General features: G+C 44.2%; 2 protein-coding genes across 10 annotated transcripts in view; both read left to right on the forward strand.

Moving 5' to 3' along the window:
* CWC25 (CWC25 spliceosome associated protein) overlaps window positions 1–13,846 on the forward strand; it is a 41,070-nt gene extending 27,224 nt beyond the window's left edge. For all 4 annotated transcript variants that reach the window (XM_081582272.1, XM_081582271.1, XM_081582269.1 and 1 more), the window contains 8 exons: window positions 3,584–3,820; window positions 5,978–6,047; window positions 6,864–6,991; window positions 7,786–7,849; window positions 8,924–9,135; window positions 9,512–9,610; window positions 13,012–13,173; window positions 13,655–13,846. In XM_081582272.1, coding sequence (XP_081438398.1) covers window positions 3,584–3,820; window positions 5,978–6,047; window positions 6,864–6,991; window positions 7,786–7,849; window positions 8,924–9,135; window positions 9,512–9,610; window positions 13,012–13,173; window positions 13,655–13,769 — 1,087 coding nt within the window. In that variant the 3' untranslated portion in view covers window positions 13,770–13,846. The remainder of the gene's footprint in view (window positions 1–3,583; window positions 3,821–5,977; window positions 6,048–6,863; window positions 6,992–7,785; window positions 7,850–8,923; window positions 9,136–9,511; window positions 9,611–13,011; window positions 13,174–13,654) is intronic.
* PIP4K2B (phosphatidylinositol-5-phosphate 4-kinase type 2 beta) overlaps window positions 13,760–19,517 on the forward strand; it is a 28,918-nt gene continuing 23,160 nt past the window's right edge. For 4 of the 6 annotated variants that reach the window (XM_081582274.1, XM_081582273.1, XM_081582278.1 and 1 more), the window contains exon 1: window positions 16,062–16,326. In XM_081582274.1, the coding sequence (XP_081438400.1) occupies window positions 16,168–16,326 (159 nt within the window). In that variant the 5' untranslated portion in view covers window positions 16,062–16,167. Of the gene's footprint in view, window positions 14,175–15,632; window positions 15,678–16,061; window positions 16,327–19,517 lie in introns of those variants that run through there. The other 2 variants (XM_081582280.1, XM_081582279.1) reach the window with 2 other exon arrangements.

Raw genomic sequence — 19,517 nt, forward strand, 5'->3', positions numbered from 1 at the left:
TAGTTGTGGGGAGCGGGGGCTACTCTCTAGTTGTGATGCTTGGGCTTCTCATTGTGGTGGCTTCTCATTGCTGAGCACGGTCTCTAGAGCTCAGGCTTCAGTAGTTGCAGCACGAGGGCTCAGTAATTACCGCTCCCTGGCTCTAGAGCACAGGTTCAACAGCTGTGGCACATGAGCTTGGTGGCTTCGTGACATGTGGAATCTTCCCAGATCAGGGATTGAACCTATGCCTCCTGCATTGGCAGGCGGATTCTTTACCACTGAGCCACCAGGGAAGCCCTAGTTGAGTCCTTTTAAGACAAGCTGGAGCCCTGAAAATACTACTTCATAGAAGTATCTGTCTTCATTTTTCTTTATTTCTTCTGGATACGTTTTGCTGTTTTGCCTGCAGGTTCCCAGCCCTCCTACCTTTTCATATCATCTCTTCTCTTTCTTTCACTTAGTCTCTTTTCCCTCATCTCATAATCATAACTGCTTCTGCTCCCCAAGGCTCACTGCTCTTCTCCCTTTATTCTCTTAAGAGTGCCTTCAGAGACTTCCACTGGTAGAGAACCTGCCTTCCAATGTGGGGGACGTGGGTTCGAGCCCTGGTCAGGGAACTAAGATCCCACATACCACTGGGCAACTAAGCCCGTGCGCTACAAGTAGAGAGGCCCTCAAGCCACAGTGAAGACTCAGCACAGCCAATAAATAAATACATAAAATAATTTTTTTTTTTTTTTTTCAAAAAGAGTGCCTTCATTCGTCTGGTACCAGTGTCAGCTTCATGCTGATGACTCCCACATGTATCCCACACAGACTTGTATCTCTGCATATTCAGGTGGTTCTGCTTCAAGTGCCCCACAGTTACCTCGTCACATACTTAGCTCTCAGCAGCACCGTTTGGTAATTTGTTGATCTCTGTGCCTTATCGGGTAGCCTGTCAGCAGCTCAGCTGCCTGAATCTTTGTCATCTTTCCGATGTTACTCCTCTGCCTGGCACACAGGAAGTATGCTGAGTCAGTGTTTACAAATGAGTAAAAATGAATCTTTAGTCTTCGCTTCCCAGTCCATGTTCATGTCAGGCATGTATAGGCATGATCCTTTGAGTCATCTTTGACATGTCCTCTCATTTTATTTATTTATTTTAAGATATGCTTGTTTCATTTGGCTGCATCAGGTCTTAGTTGTGGCACATAGGATCTTTTGCTGCAGGTATACAGGCTTCTCTCTAGTTGTGCTACAAGGGGCTCCAGAGCTCACGGGCTCAGTAGTTGTGGCACGAGGACTTCATTGCTACGAGGATGTGGGATCTTAGTTCCCCAACCAGGGATCAAATCCACGTCCCCACTGTGTTGCATGGGGGATTCTTAACCACTGGACCACCAGGGAAGTCCATCAAACCAGTCATTTTAATAAGAAAAGAGGTATCTAAAGGGTTAGACCCTCTATTATTGGTTTAAATTATTTTTATTAAAATGTGCAAACATGGGACTTCCCTGGTGGTTCAGTGGCTAAGATTCCGAGCTTTCCATGCAGGGGGCCCAGGTTCATTCCTTGGTCAGAGAACTAGATCCCACGTGTGGCAACTAAGACCTGGCACAGCAAAATAAGTAAAAATATATATTCAAAACATTTTTTAAAAATGTGCAAAGATATAACTAGAAAGACATTATTTATGCTCATAGTTGTTACATAATCTTAAAAATCAATATACAAAAAATGTCATATTCAAAAATCATTGAAACTAATGTTATAGAGAGTACTATTTTGATGAAACTACTTTGCTGCTTGCAATTGGAATGTGATATTGGTTGCCCCAATACATACTCTTATGAGTTCAGTGCACCTTTATGTTGCATGGAGACCCAATTTTCTCACCACTTTTCCTCTTAGAACCACAGGGAAATATTTGGCATGATACTGTGACCCGCCTCTTGAGAAACCTATATGCAGGTCAGGAAGCAACAGTTAGAATGAGACATGGAACAACAGACTGGTTCCAGATAGGAAAAGGAGTACGTCAAGGCTGTATATTGTCAACCTGCTTACTTAACTTATATGCAGAGTACATCATGAGAAACGCTGGGCTGGGTGAAGCACAAGCTGGAATCAAGATTGCCAGGAGAAATATCAATAACCTCAGATATGCAGATGACACCACCTTTATGGCAGAAAGTAAAGAAGAACTAAAGAGCCTCTTGGTGAAAGTGAAAGAGGAGAGTGAAAAAGTTGGCTTAAAGCTCAACATTCAGAAAACTAAGATCATGCGATCCAGTCCCATCACTTCATGGCAAATAGATGGGGAAACAGTGGCTGACTTTATTTTTTGGGGCTCCAAAATCACTGCAGATGGTGATTGCAGCCATGAAATTAAAAGACACTTACTCCTTGGAAGGAAAGTTATGACCAACCTAGATAGCATACTAAAAAGCAGAGACATTACTTTGTCAACAAAGGTCCGTCTAGTCACGGCTATGATTTTTCCAGTAGTCATGTATGGATGTGAGAGTTGGATGGTGAAGAAAGCTGGGCGCCGAAGAATTGATGCTTTTGAACTGTGGTGTTGGAGAAGACTCTTGAGAGTCTCTTGATTGCAAGGAGATCTAACCAGTCCATCCTAAAGAAAATCAGTCCTGGGTGTTCATTGGAAGGACTGATGTTGAAGCTGAAACTCTTAATATTTTGGCCACCTGATGCGAAGAGCTGACTCATTTGAAAAGACCTTGATGTTGGGAAAGATTGAAGGCAGGAGGAGAAGGGGACAACAGAGGATGAGATGGTTGGATGGCATCAGTGACTCAATGGACATGAGTTTGGGTAAACTCCGGGAGTTGGTGATGGACAGGGAGGCCTGGCGTGCTGCGGTTCATGGGGTCGCAAAGAGTCAGACATGACTGAGCGACTGAACTGAACTGTGACATAATTTGGCTTCCCTCTTTTGGCTTGAAAACATAACTTGTTGTGGCTGATCTTTTCTCATTATCCCCTTGAATGTAGTATTACCGCTGGTGCCAATGTGCCAGTAAACTCCAAAACATGTGATAAACACCACTGCATATGTGGTCACTGGAATTGTTCTTGGTGATGAGCTGATCCAGAATGTTCACATGAGCTGTTTCAAATTATCCTCGACATGAAGACACAACACAAAGACTTCGTAAAGGAGACTTGAGAAGCCCTGAGCAAAGATCCACGCCCCAGGCTGAGGAACATTCTTTCCTCACAAGTTGCTTTAGTTGTGTGGAAATGATCTCTCTGCTAAAATGTAAACTCCATGACAGCAAGTACCATTTCTTCCCAAGTGCTTCATGGAGTGTGGTGTTTAGCCTTTGCTGAAGAGCCTGTAGAATGAGTCCTATTCTGACCAGCCACACGTTTTTTTTTCTTTAATGTTTGGCCGTGCCTTGCAACCTGTGGGATCCTAATTCCCTGACTAGGGATCGAACCCACAACCTTGACAGTAAGAGCATGGAGTCCTAACCACTGGACCGCCAGGGAATTCCCCTAGCTGTGCTTATCTATCACTGTGTTCAGGTTTTGTGTTTAGTTTGTAGGAGTCTACATTTTCTTTGACTATTTCTTTTTTCTTCCCTTGAACTAGGAAAAAGGAGGAAAAATTGGACTGGATGTACCAGGGTCCTGGTGGGATGGTGAACCGTGATGAGTACTTGCTGGGGCGTCCTATTGACAAATACGTTTTTGAAAAGATGGAGGAGAAGGAGGCAGGCTGTTCTTCGGAGACAGGACTTCTCCCAGGCTCTATCTTTGCCCCATCAGGTGCCAATTCCCTTCTGGACATGGCCAGCAAAATCCGAGAGGACCCTCTTTTCATCATCAGGTACTGATGAGGGTCTGGGAAGGGGGTTTTGTTAGAGATGCTCAGCCGAGATGTTATCTCGCCTCTTGCTTTACAGTTGGGAAGAGATTGGTAAATGTACCAGACCAGACCAGATTTATCCATTTACCCTTAGCCGTTAAATAACAAGAGGTAGAAGCAAGGTGAGAAAGACTGGTAGCTTCTTAGAAATTTGGGGATATGTATAGAGTTCTTTTCCCCTCCCCTCTCCCCCTCCCTTTGTTTGTTTGTTTTCATAGCAGAACCCTTTAAAAAGAAACTTTAGAATCTTACTTGAAATCTTAATACATAACAGATGAAAGTAAAGCTGAATTTTGGGTGTTAAATGAAATCATGTAGTGTGTGTGTTTTTTTTTAATTTGCATCATTTTATTTCAAGGATGTAAGATTGAACATTGAAAAATGTTTATTTCTTATTTATATATCTTTATATGTACATATTTTCTCCCATTTTGTAGTAAAATATGCATAACATAAAATTTACCATCTTAACTGTTTTTAAGTGTACAATTCAGTGGCAGTAGGTACATTCACATTGTTGTGTAACCATCACCTGCACCCACCCTTCTCCAGAGCTTTTTCATCTTTGCAACTGAAACCTTATACTCATTAAACAATAAGTCCCCATTCCCTCCTCTTCCCAGTTTCTGGCAATCACTTCTACTTTCTGTCTCTATGAGTATACTCTAATTACTCGTATAAGTGGAATCATGGTATTTATGTTTTTGTGACTGGCCTATTTCAGTCAGCATAATGTCATCAAGGTTTATCCATGTTATATAGCATGCGTCAGAATTTCTGTTTTAAAAATTGTGGTAAAATGCACATGATGTACAATTTCCCATTTAAACCACTCTATGTGTACAGTTCAGTAGTAAGGCATTTGAATTATTGTGCAGTAAAATCTCCAGAAGTTTTTCATCTCTTTGTTTTTTTTTTGTTTGCAAGGCTTACTGGGTCTTCTCTGACCAGGGGTTGAGCCCAGGCCACCGAAGTGAAAGCCCGGAATCTAACCTCTAGGCCACCAGGAAAGTCCTCATCTTACAAAACTGAAAATCTATCCACATTAAACTCTCCATTTCCCCTCCCCCGCAGTCCTTGGGAACCACTATTGTATTTTCCATTCCTATTGTTGGACTATTCTGAGCCTCATAGATGTGAAATCGTTCAGTATTTGCTTTTTTGTGAGTGGCTTATTTCACTTCGTATAACGGCTTCAAGGTTCACCCAGGTTGTATCAGAATTTCCTTCTTTTCTAAGGCTGAATAATAGTCAGTTACATGTTTATACCACATTTTTTAATCCATTCATCTCTCATGCTCATTTGGATTACTTCCCCCTTTTAGCTATTGTGGCTATGAACATTGGTGTACAAATATGCATATTATTTTATAAACTCCTTTTTTCCACCTAATCATATATGGGGCATCTTTTTTTATTGCTGACCACACTTTTATAACATCATTTTTAGTATCTATATTGTACGGATATACCATAATTTATTTTATTAATATTCTCCTATTGAATCCCTAACTTGTTTCCAGGTTTTCATTGTTCTAATATGAACAACTTTTTAGTGACCTTCCTTGATTATATCCCTTCAGTAATAAATTGTTGAGGAAGCATTTGTAAGATTCAAGAGTTTGTGAATATATACAGGCTGTGATAAATGTTGCCAAATTGTCCTCCAGGAAAATTGACCTGTTCATCCTCCTATGAATATATGAGAATAAAACTTCTTGAAAGAGGAATCCATTCTTTTTACTTTTCAATGTGTTATCACGCTAAACAGTGGAGGTAGTATTGAAATGCTGCATATGTTTGATACACAAGGTGACATACGTTTACTTGACCAGTTGGGAAGCCCTGAGCATGAAGCTTAACAAGCAACAGACCAAACTCACTTTCTTGCACAACAGGGAGCCAGTGTGGACTTTACCACCCAATACACAATCCCTCATGCAGACTTGGGGAAGATTTCTGGCTTTTGCACCATCATGCAGATTGCAGCATATGGCTTGTCTGCCTGCATTTAGAAAAAAGATTGCTGCATAGAGTTATGGAGAGTAGAATGAATGACTTATAATTCCCTTTCTGAAGAAATAATCATAATTTTTAAAACTTCTTCTCTTTCTTTAGGAAGAAAGAGGAGGAGAAAAAAAGAGAAGTATTGAATAATCCTGTGAAAATGAAGAAAATCAAAGAATTGGTAAGTAGTGCATTATGTAAGCATTAAGAACTACTTAACATGAGAACTCCTCTCCATTTATTCTTGTGAGAGGGAAACAGAATGGCTTTAAATGTCTTTGTCTTTTAGAGACTGTCTCCTGGTGATTTTATGCAATCTTATATCAAACTTAGTTATGCTTGATTTTCTCTTTTATGTCTTTTGGTTGGAAATGCAGCATGTGATGTCATTCTTCCAGAAAAAGAGGGGTGTTGGGATATGCCTGTGGAAAGCATGATTGTACACTGTGTTCAGGAGATCAGGTGGTATCCCATTCATCATTAGGGCCCATTCATCATTCACATATTATGTGGCTGTTTCTTTTTTTTTTTTTTAGCTTTTTTTTGGAGTGTAGTGATTGTTGTGAGAGTGTCAGGCGGACCAGGACTCAGCCTTACACACACACGTGTCCCTTCTCCCCTAAACTCCCTTTGTGTGCATGTTTCTTGGATCAGTTGGTAAGAAAAGTTTAAAAATTGATCTTGCAGTCCCTAATTACTTTCAGTGGAGTTGGATTCTTTTGACATAATAAAAATTCTTAGGCAGTGGTTCTGAGGACTGTTTCAAAACACAGATTCCCAGCCCCACCCACCAGAAGGTCCATTCAGTAGTCTAGTGGGTGTTTCTGCACAACCAGGGTCAAGACCCTCCACTGTTGTCAACAGGGGGTGTCTGATTGATCACGTCCCCGAACCTCTGTAGACCCAGAGACCTGGAGTCAGGCAGTTTGCGCATGACCCTCAGAGAGACTGACAGGTCTGGATCATCTTATGCGGTTATGTTCTGGGTATATTCTAGTTGCAAATGAGTCTGGAAAAAAAGGAGAAGAAGAAAAAGAAGGAGAAGAAAAAGAAGCACAAGAAACATAAGCACAGAAGCTCAGGCAGCGATCGTTGCAGCAGCGAGGAGGAGCGCAGCCGGGGGAGGTGAGCGCACTGAGCGGCCTCCTGCACCATTGATTCACTCACTCTCATTCATTCCACAGACGTGGACGAGTGCCTGCTCTGGGCCGAGAACCGCTAGGTTCTGGGGGCTTAGTGGAGGGCACTTGCATACTCTGGCTCTCTGCCCATGGAGTTGCCAGCTAGCATTAGAGTTCCTAGAGGTGCTGGCAAGATCCCCAGCAGGGCTGGCTGCAGCCGCGTCAGTCCTAAATCAGATGTCCTGGATGTGACTTTCAGCTCTTTTTATTTTTATTTATTGATTGATTTTTTGGCTGCACTGCATGGCATGTGGGATCTTAGTTCCTCGATGAGGGATGGGACCTGCTCTTCTTGCATTGAAAGCTCGGAATCTTAACCACTGGACTGCCAGGGCAGTCCCTCATTTCAGCTCTTGATTCCACCAAGACTGAAGTGGGTTCTATGGAGGCTTTTTCTTTTTTTTAATGCATTAATGGGCCCATCTGGGCCTGTTCTGTGTCTTCTCTGCGGGAGCCACCAGCGCTGTCGCTGCTGACTCAGAGTCCCTAGAATAGCAGCACGAGGTGAGAGGAGAATGTGCTCGGGCACTGGGGCTGAAAAGTGAGGCCCACGGTTTTTCACAGGAAAAACATGACTGTGCTGATGCATCTTCCAGCAAAGATAGAGAAACACACTCCCACGTGAGAGCCAGGAGGTGGGAGAGGTCACGTTTGAAACAGGAAGCACATTTCAACACAGAGCTGTAAACTGGACCTTAGGCGTCTTCTTTTTCAACGAGTATGTGTTTAATCTCTTAGATCTCAAAAGAAGATGGCAAATTCTCCCCCTGTTTTGTCCAAAGTCCCTGGATATGGCTTACAGGTAAGGATATGGCTTCTCAAAGGGAGTGACTGTGGGACCATGGAATGTGCCAACCTGGCAGCCTTTTTGGATATAGAGCATTTTTTTTTAACTTTTTATTTTATTTTGGAGTATAGCTGATATTATGATAGTTTCAGGTATACAGCAGAAGGACTCAGCCATATATATACATGTGTCCATTCTCCTCCAAACTCCCCCCCCATCCAAGCTGCCACATAACATTGAGCAGAGTTCCCAGTGCTATATTCAGTAGGCCCTTATTGGTTATCCATTTTAAATATAGCAGTGTGTACCTGTCCATCCCAAACTCCCTAACTATTCCTTCTCCAAACCTATCCCCCTGGCAACCATAAGTTCGTTCTCTAAGTCTGTTGAGTCTGTTTCTATTTTGTAAACAGTTTCATTTCTATCATTTTTAGATTCTCTGCATATCAGGGATGTCATATGGTATTTCTCCTTCTTTGTCTGACTTTTATTGCACTCAATATGACAGTCTCTAAGTCCATCCATGTTGCTGCATGGACATAGAGCATTTTTAGCAGCCAGTCAGACACACAGAAAGAAGAGAGTTTGGGCAGCAGAGGCTGGGATTGCTGGGGAACAGGCCCCTTCCTTACGCCTGAGCCTCTCACTAAGCTGAAGTCCCTCTGAGTAGAGGGGCTAAACCACCAATGGGCATTTAGGAATTCCCCCCTTCCTCCTGCAGATAATTTACATGAAATGCATACATTTTAAGTGTACAGGTTGATGACTTTTTGATAAATGTACATCCCTCTGGACTCCTTTTTTCCCCTCAGGTCCTGTCCTCCATGTTCTGCCTCCTACTCCCCCTCAGGCTGTAGAGAAGAGCCAGCCCAATTTAAGTGCTTGGGTGGTATATCCTTTTAGAGCATTCTGAAGATGACTTTCCTTAGTGTATGTAGCTCTCAGTGACAACCATATGATGGGATTGGTATACCCAGTTGGTCCCTTATAGGACCTCAGTGTTTATTCATTTTCTTGTTTCATTGCATCTTCTCCTGAGCTGCTTTATCTTCCTACATACAGTTTTTCTTCCTTTCCTTGATGACACAGGTCAGGAACTCCGACCATAGCCAGGGACTGCAGGGTTCTCTGATGGCTGAACAAAAGGGAGCACATGGGTTGAAGAATTATTCCAGGTCCAGGAGCTCCTCTTCCTCACCTCCCAGACATACCAGCAAGAAGAGCACCAGGGAAGCAGGGTCCCGGGATAGGAGGTCCCGATCCCCTGGCGGAAGGTCTCGGTCCCCAAGGCCAAGCAAACCGTGAGTGTGGGTATTCAGTGGGCAATAACCTGTGAATGTGGGGGCCTGGTCACAGCTGGGGTTTGCTTTTGGCCTTATCTGTTCATCAACTCTTCCAAATGTCTTTGCTTTGTTATTATTGTTACTTTTTGTTTTTAATGTAAAGCTCAAATTTCTAGAACTACATATTTGTATGTGTGGAATCTCTGGAGTGAGAGTAATATCAAATCTTATGTATCCTTATGCCACTGTTTTTCATCCAGTTCTTCCCTCTATTTTCTTCAATTTGGGTTATGATTCTGAAGCTGTTAGCTTTTCTTCCATCTTTTGAAGGACATGATAGAAGCCCCTATATTGAAAAAGCTTTTCTCCTCTCTGCCCTCGGTATCTGTTACAGGCACAACTCTAAGGTAAATAGAAAAGACAGAGGCCGAAGTAAGAGCCTGTCTCCTAAAAAGGAAGTTTACCAAAGGCGGCATGCTCCTGGGTACACCAGGTGAGTCCAGAGCCCAGGAGGTTCACTTCAGACTCCTAGGCCTGAGTCTAGGAGTGGCTCAGACCAGGGCAAGAGGATAACCTGTATCACCTTTTTTGTTTACCCCTTTCTTATTCCACTTGTTAACTTTTAACCATCCACCCTACCCCCTACTCCATGTGAGTCACATTGAAAGGACAAAGTAAATAGTTTTGAACTATTGAACTAATGACCGATTCACTAAGTGACTCTCTGTCAACATCTGTAAATCACGGTTATTCTCACAGAGATTTCCACAGGAAGCTTTTCTTAAGAGTGCTCTTTCTTGAGGCATCAGCTGAAAGGGAAGCAGGGTCTCCTTGAGGGCAAACGCCCTAAGATCAACTCTGCATTTGAATTAGATATGGCTTGAGTCTGACAGAACATGGATGTACAGTCTCGGGACCTGAGTGGAGCTGGCTGTGCCCTTGAGAGGCTGTCCCAAAGGGTTTCAATTGCTCTTAGAAGTTATTAGATGAGGGGATTTCCCTAGTGGTCCAGTGGTTAGGACTCTGCACTTTCACTGCTGAGGGCTTGGGTTCAATTCCTGGTGGAGGAACTAAGATTTGGCAAAGAAAAAAAAAAAGAGTTGGGCAACTTTTGTGTACTTCCTTTAACTGCCTCCCCAGTTGGCTGCATATAGAATCACCTGAAAAGCTTAAAGAAAACCCAAAATCCCATTCCCTGGCGGCTCCTATGACATAATTTCTGGATGAGATGGTTAGTTAGGATCAGCGACTCAATGGACATGAATTACCTCAGTAATTTCAGTACACAACCAGCACTGAAAAATCACTGAGTTCATAACAACCTCTTTCAATCACTATGGTGTTAGAAGAGATGCAGACTCTAAGGTCCCTTTTAACTCTTAATTGCCTGATTCCCTAAGTTAAAGGTTTAATTTTGACCGACAACTTTCCAAAATATCACATATTTCCCTGCCTTCCAGAGGGGGACGGTATACTGCATGTTGTTTAATCTCGTGTTGGTGTCGCTGGGTCAGTTCTTCAGCTGTGCTGTAATCCATGCTCCTCTTAGGGGTGGATGCTCATGACTATGTGTATTTTTTTTTTTAATATATTTTAAGACCCTTGGTCAGTTCAAGGTCTGCTTTTTCAGATCCTGCTTTGTTTTTCTGTCTCTTGCCATCTGCCATCACTTGAATTTGTCTCACTTTGTCAACCTTTTCTTAGTGCTGTTAGAGTTTTTGTTGAATTTTGTGATTTAGAACGAGTTAGAATAAACAGGTTCCTACTGTATAGGACCAATAGACCGATATTTCAATAAAATTTAAAAAGAAGTGAGTTAGAGCCCTCAAGATCTCAGTCTTCCAGGAATGGAAACACAGAAACTTGAAAAGATGGATTTTGTGATCTCTTTGTTTTGGTTTGGTGTTCCAGGTAGTTGAACACCAAAGATGTAACCAAGATTTGGGTACTGAAAAAGAAAGATTATGGCTGTAAAAACCTTTCTTAGCGGTATTTATGTTGTTTCTCAGATTGAGAGTCATTGGATATTTCTTCAAGGGTCTGAGAGTTCTGCAAGAATTTAACATTTTTTGAGTTCTCTTTTGAATGTTTTGTTTTAATTAGTGATCTGAAATACCTTCTTGTCAACTGAAAAGATGAAGCTTCTTCTTTTTCTCCACATCTTCACCAACCTTTGTTATTTGTGGTCTTTTTGATGCTAGCCATTCTTCAGGTGTGAGGTGATATCACGTTGTGGTTTTGATCTGTTTTTCTCTGATGTTTAGCAGTGTTGAGCATCTTTTCATGTGCATGTTAACCATCTGTGTATCTTCTTTGGAAAAATGTCTTTTCAGGTCTTCTACTCATTTTTTAGTTGGGTTGTGTGTTCTGCTATTGAGTTCTTTGAGCTGTTTATATAATTTGGATATTAACTCTTTGTCAGTCATGTTATTTGCAAATATATTTTTTCCCATTCAGTAATTTTTGTTTTGTTGATAGTTTCTTTTGCTGTTCAAAAGCTTTCAAGTTTAATCTGGTCCCATTTGTTTATTTTGGCTTTTGTTTCCTTTGCCTGAGCAGACAGATTAAAAAAAAAATTGCTATGACTTATGTCAAAGAATGTTCTGCCTGTTTCTTCTAGGAGTTTTATGGTTTCTGGTTTTATATTTGGGTCTTTAATCCATTTTGAGTTTATTTTTGTATGTGATGTGAGAAAATGTTCTGATTTTATTCTTTTACATGTAGCTGTCTGGTGTGGTTCTCCTATGTGGTTCAGTTTCTCTAGAAACTACCAGAGTGTACCCTCTAGAGGGTCTCCTGTAGATGTTTGGGAGAGCAGCCACTGACTTCCCCTGAGTGAGGCATGAGGATCCCAGGATATCTTAATTGTTCTTTATACAGACTTTAAATTAGTCCCTTTGTTTTCATCCTTGTGCACCACACTCCAAAGTATTAGAGCCTACAGTACCTGAAGCTCTCCTGGGTTTCACAGTGTGAATTGCTTCTGATCAGTATCAGGCACTTAGGATTCAGTTTCCTCTAATCTGTTAAAGTGGTTACCACTCCTTCATCCTCTTGTATCTTCTGACAGTTTGTTCACATATGTCTTATCTAGAGTTATTTCCTCTTCCATTTTCTTTTTAGTTGGGTTTTTGAAGGGGAGCCTTCATTTCGTTATAGATAACTAAATGTCAGAGTTTTAGTATCTTAAGTTTATTTCCCAAAATTGGGCTCCCACTCCCTTATGGGACTCTGATAATTATTTTTCCTTTTAAAGGGGGATCTGTATATCATACCAATTTGAGAAACAATGGATTTGGATGTCTTACATTGGTAAATAATGATCGAGCTCGTTCATCACCTCCTCTTCTCACTCTTCATTTGCAGTGAACGCTAGGAAAGAAGACCTATCTATTACTGTCTGAGGCTAAGTTAAATTCTTCAGGCAACTTGCTTCTAGCTTAGTCCTGAATGGTATACTCATAAGCTATGTCCATGAATTTCTAAGCATCTCCAGTGGGTAGGTGGTAGATGTCAACCATCACATGGATAAACTTGGTTCCCTGTTCTTCTGTAAGTTGTTAAACAAACAATTGGAATATAATTGCCATAGATGGAGGCTCCTGATTAGTTCTTATTATGTATTTATTGTTTCAGAATAATTACTCTAGAGATTATTGAATGACAAGTATGGATTCCTTCACTAAAAGTCGTTGAAATTTGAGTGAAACCACCTGATCAAGTGGTTAGGCAGGAAGGAAACTCTTGCTGAGTATGGCACTGGGTTGGGCATTTCCAAGGGAAGAGAGCTATGGGCTGGAGAACCTGGGTCCTACCTGGTTTCTCTTCCTGTGGTATTTCTATTTTTTTGGCTGGGAGAGAAGTAGGCCTTAGGGTGATTTTTGTGTTCAACAGAAAGCTCTCATCAGAGGAGCTGGAGCGAAAAAGGCAAGAGATGATGGAAAACGCCAAGTGGCGGGAGGAAGAGAGGCTGAACATCCTCAAGAGGCATGCCAAGGATGATGAGCGGGAGCAGAGGCTGGAGAAGCTAGACTCCCGGGATGGGAAGTTTATCCAGTGAGTGCATCTTTTCCCTGCCTAACAGCTTTCGTGGCAGTGGTCCCAAGGAGGCAGTCAGAAAACTGGTTCATTCACTGTGTTCCCACTGTTTCTGTGTCTGTGCAGAGCTCAGCCCCCAGACACCTTTGTTACTCTTCTCAACTTCTGGCCAAATGGTGGGATGTTTTTGATTTGAGGGGAGGAGAAATGAATTGGTATTTTACTGAATATTCTTGGCCTTCTAAGAATTCATGGCTCAGGAAGCCTTTTTCAAGTGAGGCTTGGACTTAGTTTCTAGAACAGATAAATTTTCCCTTACAAATTTGTAAAAAATTGAGCTCCAGATGGAGTTACTCAAAAGTTATCTATGTGGACTTAAAGAGAGCTTGTGTTTGTACAGCTGCTTAACGGCTAACAACATGTTTCTTCTAATTCTGCCAGGTAGTTGACCAGTTGACAAATGCTTATTGCTTAACTTTCCCCTGTCTTCTCTTTCCAGCCGCATGAAGCTAGAGAGTGCATCTACCTCCTCTTTGGAAGATCGGGTGAAGCGGAATATTTACTCTCTCCAGAGAACCTCAGTAGCTCTGGAGAAGAACTTTATGAAAAGATGAAAGCCATCCCCTCTCTTGCTGGTTTTCCTGTAATTTCCAGGGAGGCTGCTGATCCCTTAAAAATTCTCTTTATAAGAGTTCAAATGGCTTCTTTCACAGATGTCAAACCACCACTGTTCAAAGTGACTTTCCTCCATGGATTCTAGAAACAGCTCAGTTCTTTTGAGAACCAGTGTGACTTGCTCTATGGGACCCTTGGTAACTTTTGCTGGGTGCAGAGTAGGTTTTTCAATGGGTAGTCACTGGAACATCTAGGTGTGAGCACTCATTTTGCTCTGGAGGGAGCCTCCCTATGCCTCTTCCCTCCAACTATGTGAACAGACTTAACTCTACCACCTCAGAATAGACTGGACCTTTCAGAAACCTGTCTCCTCTGAATCACCCAGGAAGATTGTTCTTACCAAGGTGAATGAATACTTAACTTGATTTAGTAGATGATGTGACAGAATGATGTCAGATTAGGGCAGAGCCAAGGCAGTGACAAAGAATCTGGAAGGGAAAACAATGCCCCCCCAAAAAAACCTAAATGAACTGTTGAACTATTTGGACTATCAAACTGTAAAATATAGTGTGTATATATGTATAAATTATAATTTTTACATGCTTTTGGAAAAAAAGAAGTTAGCTTTGTGAGAATATCTTGTTTGGTAAGTGACTTTACTATGTAATAGAACCTCATTGTATCTTGTTATCCAGTAACACAGTAAGGCAGGTCAGCTTTTCTTTCCTCTGCAAATCTGGCGAATTTTGGAGGGGCCCAGGGTTTACTGATAGGATCTAGCGTATCTGTCCTTTTTACACTGCTTATAGTCTCTGATGTGGGCAGTGTAGAAATGAAGTCAAATCATTTTAGGAGTCAGGACCAAACTATCAGTATGCACCCTGGCTCTTGAAAGAAAGTATAGTGGAAGCTGTTTATTTCATGCCTTCCCTTTTATCATGTAGTAATCTTATTACAAGTCTAGGTGTTCAGGAGTTGTTTGCTATTATTTTTTAGTCAGGTATTAAAAAAACAAAAAAATCCAAACTCATAGGATCAGTCTCCTGTCTTCACCCCTTTCCTGTCTCCTACCAGAAGCCCTCATTTGACTCTGGAGTCCTAGGCACTCTTGATGCACACATTAGCTGGGCTAGTTCCTTGTTCTGCTAACTCCTAATTCTTAAACGAATTTGGATTTATATTTTTTGAGCACTTATGCTGCCAGACACTGTTATGCTTAAAACCCAGTCTTTCCCCAGAGAGAAAGTAGCATACACTTGTTATTCAATTTAACACCTTATCCTGCTTCCCTATACTAGGGTTAATTATGTCTTTTATTTTATTACTTGGTAATAAAAACTACATTTATTTTTGTAACTGTGTAAAGAGCCACCTGTGCTGAGTACCGAATACCCACACAGAACAATGTTGATCCACGATTTGTGTCCAACAAAACGGAGAGCCTTAGTTGGAGAGGAATTATGAAGAAAGCATGGGCAGTTTACTCAAAGATTTCACCGAGTGAGCCAGAGAGTAAGACGATTATAATTCCCTGCCGTATGATCGGTGTCTTAAGGTGCCGGCCTGTGCCCCTGAACTGGACGCTTTGGCGGGAGGCCGGCCGCCGGTGGGTGAGAGCGGGACCCATTCATAAAACCCGAGGCTTCCGGCTGGCTCCTCTTATTGGCCCTGGGGGGAGAGGGCGTGTCCCGCGGGTGGAGCGCGCCCCCGGTCCCAGGGGAGTGGGAAAGATCCACGCATGGGTGGAGCGAGGGGGCGTTTCTTGCTTTTCCCGGCAGGACTTCCTTTTGCCCTCGCTGTGTTCCTCCTCTCTCCCCCGGGGTGGGGATGGTACGTCCCACCCTCCTCGCATTCCCGCCCCACTTCCCCTCCGGACCCGTGGTGCCGCCGCCATCTTGGCACGTCAGGTTGAGGAAAGACCCAAACCGTAGCTTTGGGGGGCCCGGTCAGGGAGATGCTCCCGCAGTAGTCTGCGAGACCTACTCAGCCCTCCTCCCCTCCCGGCTAGGGCGCGGGGCTCTGAGGCGCACGGAAACCGGCTTGGCTCCTGTCGGGCCCGGGGAGGAGGAGCAGGCTGGGCGGCCCGCTACCTCCCCGGGACGGGCGGTACCACCCAGGCAGGGAGGAAAGGGGCTGCGGCACGGCCCGGGGCGGGGTACAGTGCGGGCCGCCCGGCTCCCTGGGGCGGGGCGGGGCGGGGCGGGGCGGGGCGAGAAGGGCGGAGCGTGGGGCGGACGGAACCACCGGGGTGGGGTGGGGAGGTAACGGGACGGGCGCGACCATGGAGCGGTGAGGGAGCGGGGGGTGGGGATCGGTCCGGGGGAGGCCTGGGACCGCTGGCTCGTGCGCCGTCTCGGTCGCCCCCCTTTCGCTGCCGCCGCCGCCGCCGCCCCGGGCATGTCGTCCAACTGCACCAGCACCACGGCGGTGGCGGTGGCGCCACTCAGCGCCAGCAAGACCAAGACCAAGAAGAAGCATTTCGTGTGCCAGAAAGTGAAGCTATTCCGGGCCAGCGAGCCGATCCTCAGCGTCCTGATGTGGGGGGTGAACCACACGGTAACCAGCCCCTCCGAGCGCGGCCCCGCGCGTGCTCACGCCCCCCCGCAGCCCCAGGGCCCTCGCTCGGCAGGCCCAGCCAGTGACGCCTGCAACCCCTAACCAAGCCAGTTGCACGCCCACCCCACCCTTGCACGCTGTCCCGGCCGAGTGTGCCTCCCCGCGCGCCACGCGAGGCCTGGTGTCACCGACGGTGGCGTGCCGTCGCGTCCTCCCCTTCCCTCCAGCCCCTCAAGCTTCATGCGTCTGGCTTCAGGCAGCCCCCAGAGCGCAGAGAGAAGGCCTGGGTGGGATGAAAGGGCTTTCATCCCCTCTTCCTCTCTTCTCACCTCATCCCGTTAGTTGCATTTGTTTTCCTCCTTGTTCCTTGTAATGGGCTGCCTAGCTCGCTGTCCAGTTGAGAGGCAAGTGGCATTAGTCTGCCTGAGTATTCCTCTGTTTGTGGTCGTTTGGTTGATGTGGCTGCTCAGAGTTTCCCCATCCTCCAGACCTCCTTACCACCGACTGGAAATCTTCCCTGGATTTCCTCTTTTTCTTCTTGAAGATGTAACCACTGGAGAAGCACAGGCTTCTTTGGACCATGGACACTTCACTGGGGTCTTCCTGGGTTAGGGGGAAGGGAGAGTGTAACCATCTGAGAGGAGGTGAGGCCTGCTTATGAGGACCATTCATAGTAGAGGACCTAAATTCTGTGGGGTTCATGTCAAAGATCTTGACTTCTCAGGTCTTATGCTTTCTATCATATGTAACGATGATTAGGATAAGAGGTTCCTTGGATCCCTGGGTAGCTTTGGGATTGTCCAATAGTTCCTGTTAGGAAGTTGGAACCCTGCACAGTGTTTGAGCTGGAGGGCTTTGTGTCCTGTTTGTTTGGGGTCTTTCTTCTTTCTCTTCGAACTACTTGCTTCTTGCATTCTGACCATTTCATTGAATCCCTACACCAGAAATGAGGAGAGGAAGTATAAAGACTTGAAATGCCACTTCACCAGCTAAAAGTTTGGAATGAGGAAAATGAAGCTAATGGCTTGAGTTTTCTGTGGATATCAATCAGTACTTTAGGCTCCCTGACTTCTCGGAGCACTTGAAATTGCCCACAAGACCAAGTGATGACAAAGGGATGCAGGGCTAGCAGGACTTTTTGCTTTGCTTTACTGGAAGAGCCTCTGGTTGGAGATTGATGAACCACAGTCCCAGCCAGGGTTTTACCTCTAATACGGAAATGCAGGAGTATGGTGAGGTCTAACAAAGATAACCAACAAGGTTTCCTGGTCTTGGCCAAGTTACTGTTTTCAGAGATCTCACTGAGGTGAAGGTCCTGGCTAGGGTGGGGAGAACCACTGGTTCTCTGTGGTCTAGGTTTATTCCTAGACCTCTGGGAGCTGTTGTTGTTCAGTTGCCAAGTCGCCAACTCTGCGATCTCACAGACTGTAGCCCGCCAGGCTCCTCTGTCCTCCACTCTCTCCCAGAGTTTGCTCAGATTCATGTCCATTGAGTCAGTGATGCTATCTAATCACCTCATCCTCTGCTGCCCCCTTCTCCTTTTGCCTTCAGTATTTCCTAGCATCAGGGTCTTTTCCAATGAGTCAACTCTTCACATGGAGCTTCAGCGTCAGCATCAGTCCTTCCAATGAATATTCAGGGTTGATTTCCTTTAGAATTGACCAATTTGATCTTCTCTGGGAGCTGCTTTGATCCAGTAGTCCAGCAGAGTTTGTTCTGTCTGCTTCTTGCTGCCTCAGGGATCATCTGACAATATTGCAAGGGAAACTGGGTCATTAAAATGTGAACCTATGTCCTTGCCTGGAAATCAATCCTTGGTTTTGTTGTGGAGCTTGCTTCTCACTAGAAGGCATCCTGTCTCTGTGAGAACTGGTAGTGGTCTGAGAGTCAGGAATATTACTGCTAGTTGGAAGGCACTTTGGGTCCCTTATTTTATACATGAAGAAATGAAAGCCCTGAGTGGAGAATTAGTTCACCTGTGGTCTTTTGCAGAGCAAAAAATGCAGCTCATTGTCCACACCATGGGCTGTGTTGGCTGATGATGTGCTTGAATGAGAGGTCTTGTTTTATTTGCCTCCTGTTCCTTGTCCTGCCTCTCAGCCAAGTTGGGAGGATGGGAATTATGGTCTTGTTAGAGAACCTGAATGTATGCTCAGGTGTGTGTGCCTGTGCCTGCCAGTTCCCTGAGTGTGTTTGGTACTTGGTTTCCCATAGGCAGGCAGTGAAACTCTACTAATGAAGAGGTATCTATGATTGTCTTTGACTAGGCAGTCACCCTCTTTCTTTGCTAACTTTTAAGAAAGTTTGTTTGAGAGCTATCTGGGAAGGCATTGACTTTAAGCAAGACCCAAGCCTCTGGATATACTGAGCAAGCATCTCAGGGGAAATGTACTGGGCACTGCTGTCCTTGACAGGCCCAGTTTTGAAGATCAGTTAGTCAAGAGTTTTATTTCTTTCTCTTGACCTGCAGTAAGGTCTAGGATTTTGTGGGTCCCCGTGTGAAATGGAGCATCTCCCCAGAAGACTGTAAAATCTTGCAGTTCTCAAGGGAGTCAGGACCACTTTGTTTTGGTGGATTGATAGCCTTTCTTGGAGGTTACCTTCCTTCAGAGCCCACTGCTGCAACTTTTTTGCAATCCAAGTTTTTAGAAAAAGAAATCACCTTTTGTTTCTTTAGTTTCTCACCCATTTAAGCATTTAGGCATTAATGGTCTCTGGCTGATGGTGTATGGTAGATGAAGGATGGATACATCTTTATCTATAGCACAAGTCAGTTACATATTCTCCCATGAGGTGGTTGATTTACGTCTGGGTGGAAAAAGAGGTCTTGGAACTCAGTATTGAAACAGGACCTCCTGTCATGGACAAGAGATGCAGCCCCTAGACTTTATGGAGGAAACAGGAAGAAAAGATCAGAAGACTTTGAATCTGTTAGAGGAAAACTAGTAAAGAGAGAGAAACCAGTGTTTTAGTGGATGAAATACAGTTCAGGGGGCCTGGGGTTAGGGACGAGATGGCCTGGGAGAAGTATGTAGAGACCAGAGGAGGCAGACATGGCTTGATAACCTTTTGGCCATTTTAGGAACTGGGTATGTATGAAGTCTCACCCCAGTGATCAGAAGGAATAGGAGAGGTTGATGGTAATTATGTTTAACCATTTGGGAAGCTGCCAGACTGATTCTTCAAAGTGA

This window comes from Giraffa tippelskirchi, chromosome 3 (genome assembly GCF_054371585.1).
Source record: "Giraffa tippelskirchi isolate mGirTip1 chromosome 3, T2T-mGirTip1v1.2.pri, whole genome shotgun sequence".
Classification (NCBI taxonomy): domain Eukaryota; kingdom Metazoa; phylum Chordata; class Mammalia; order Artiodactyla; family Giraffidae; genus Giraffa; species Giraffa tippelskirchi.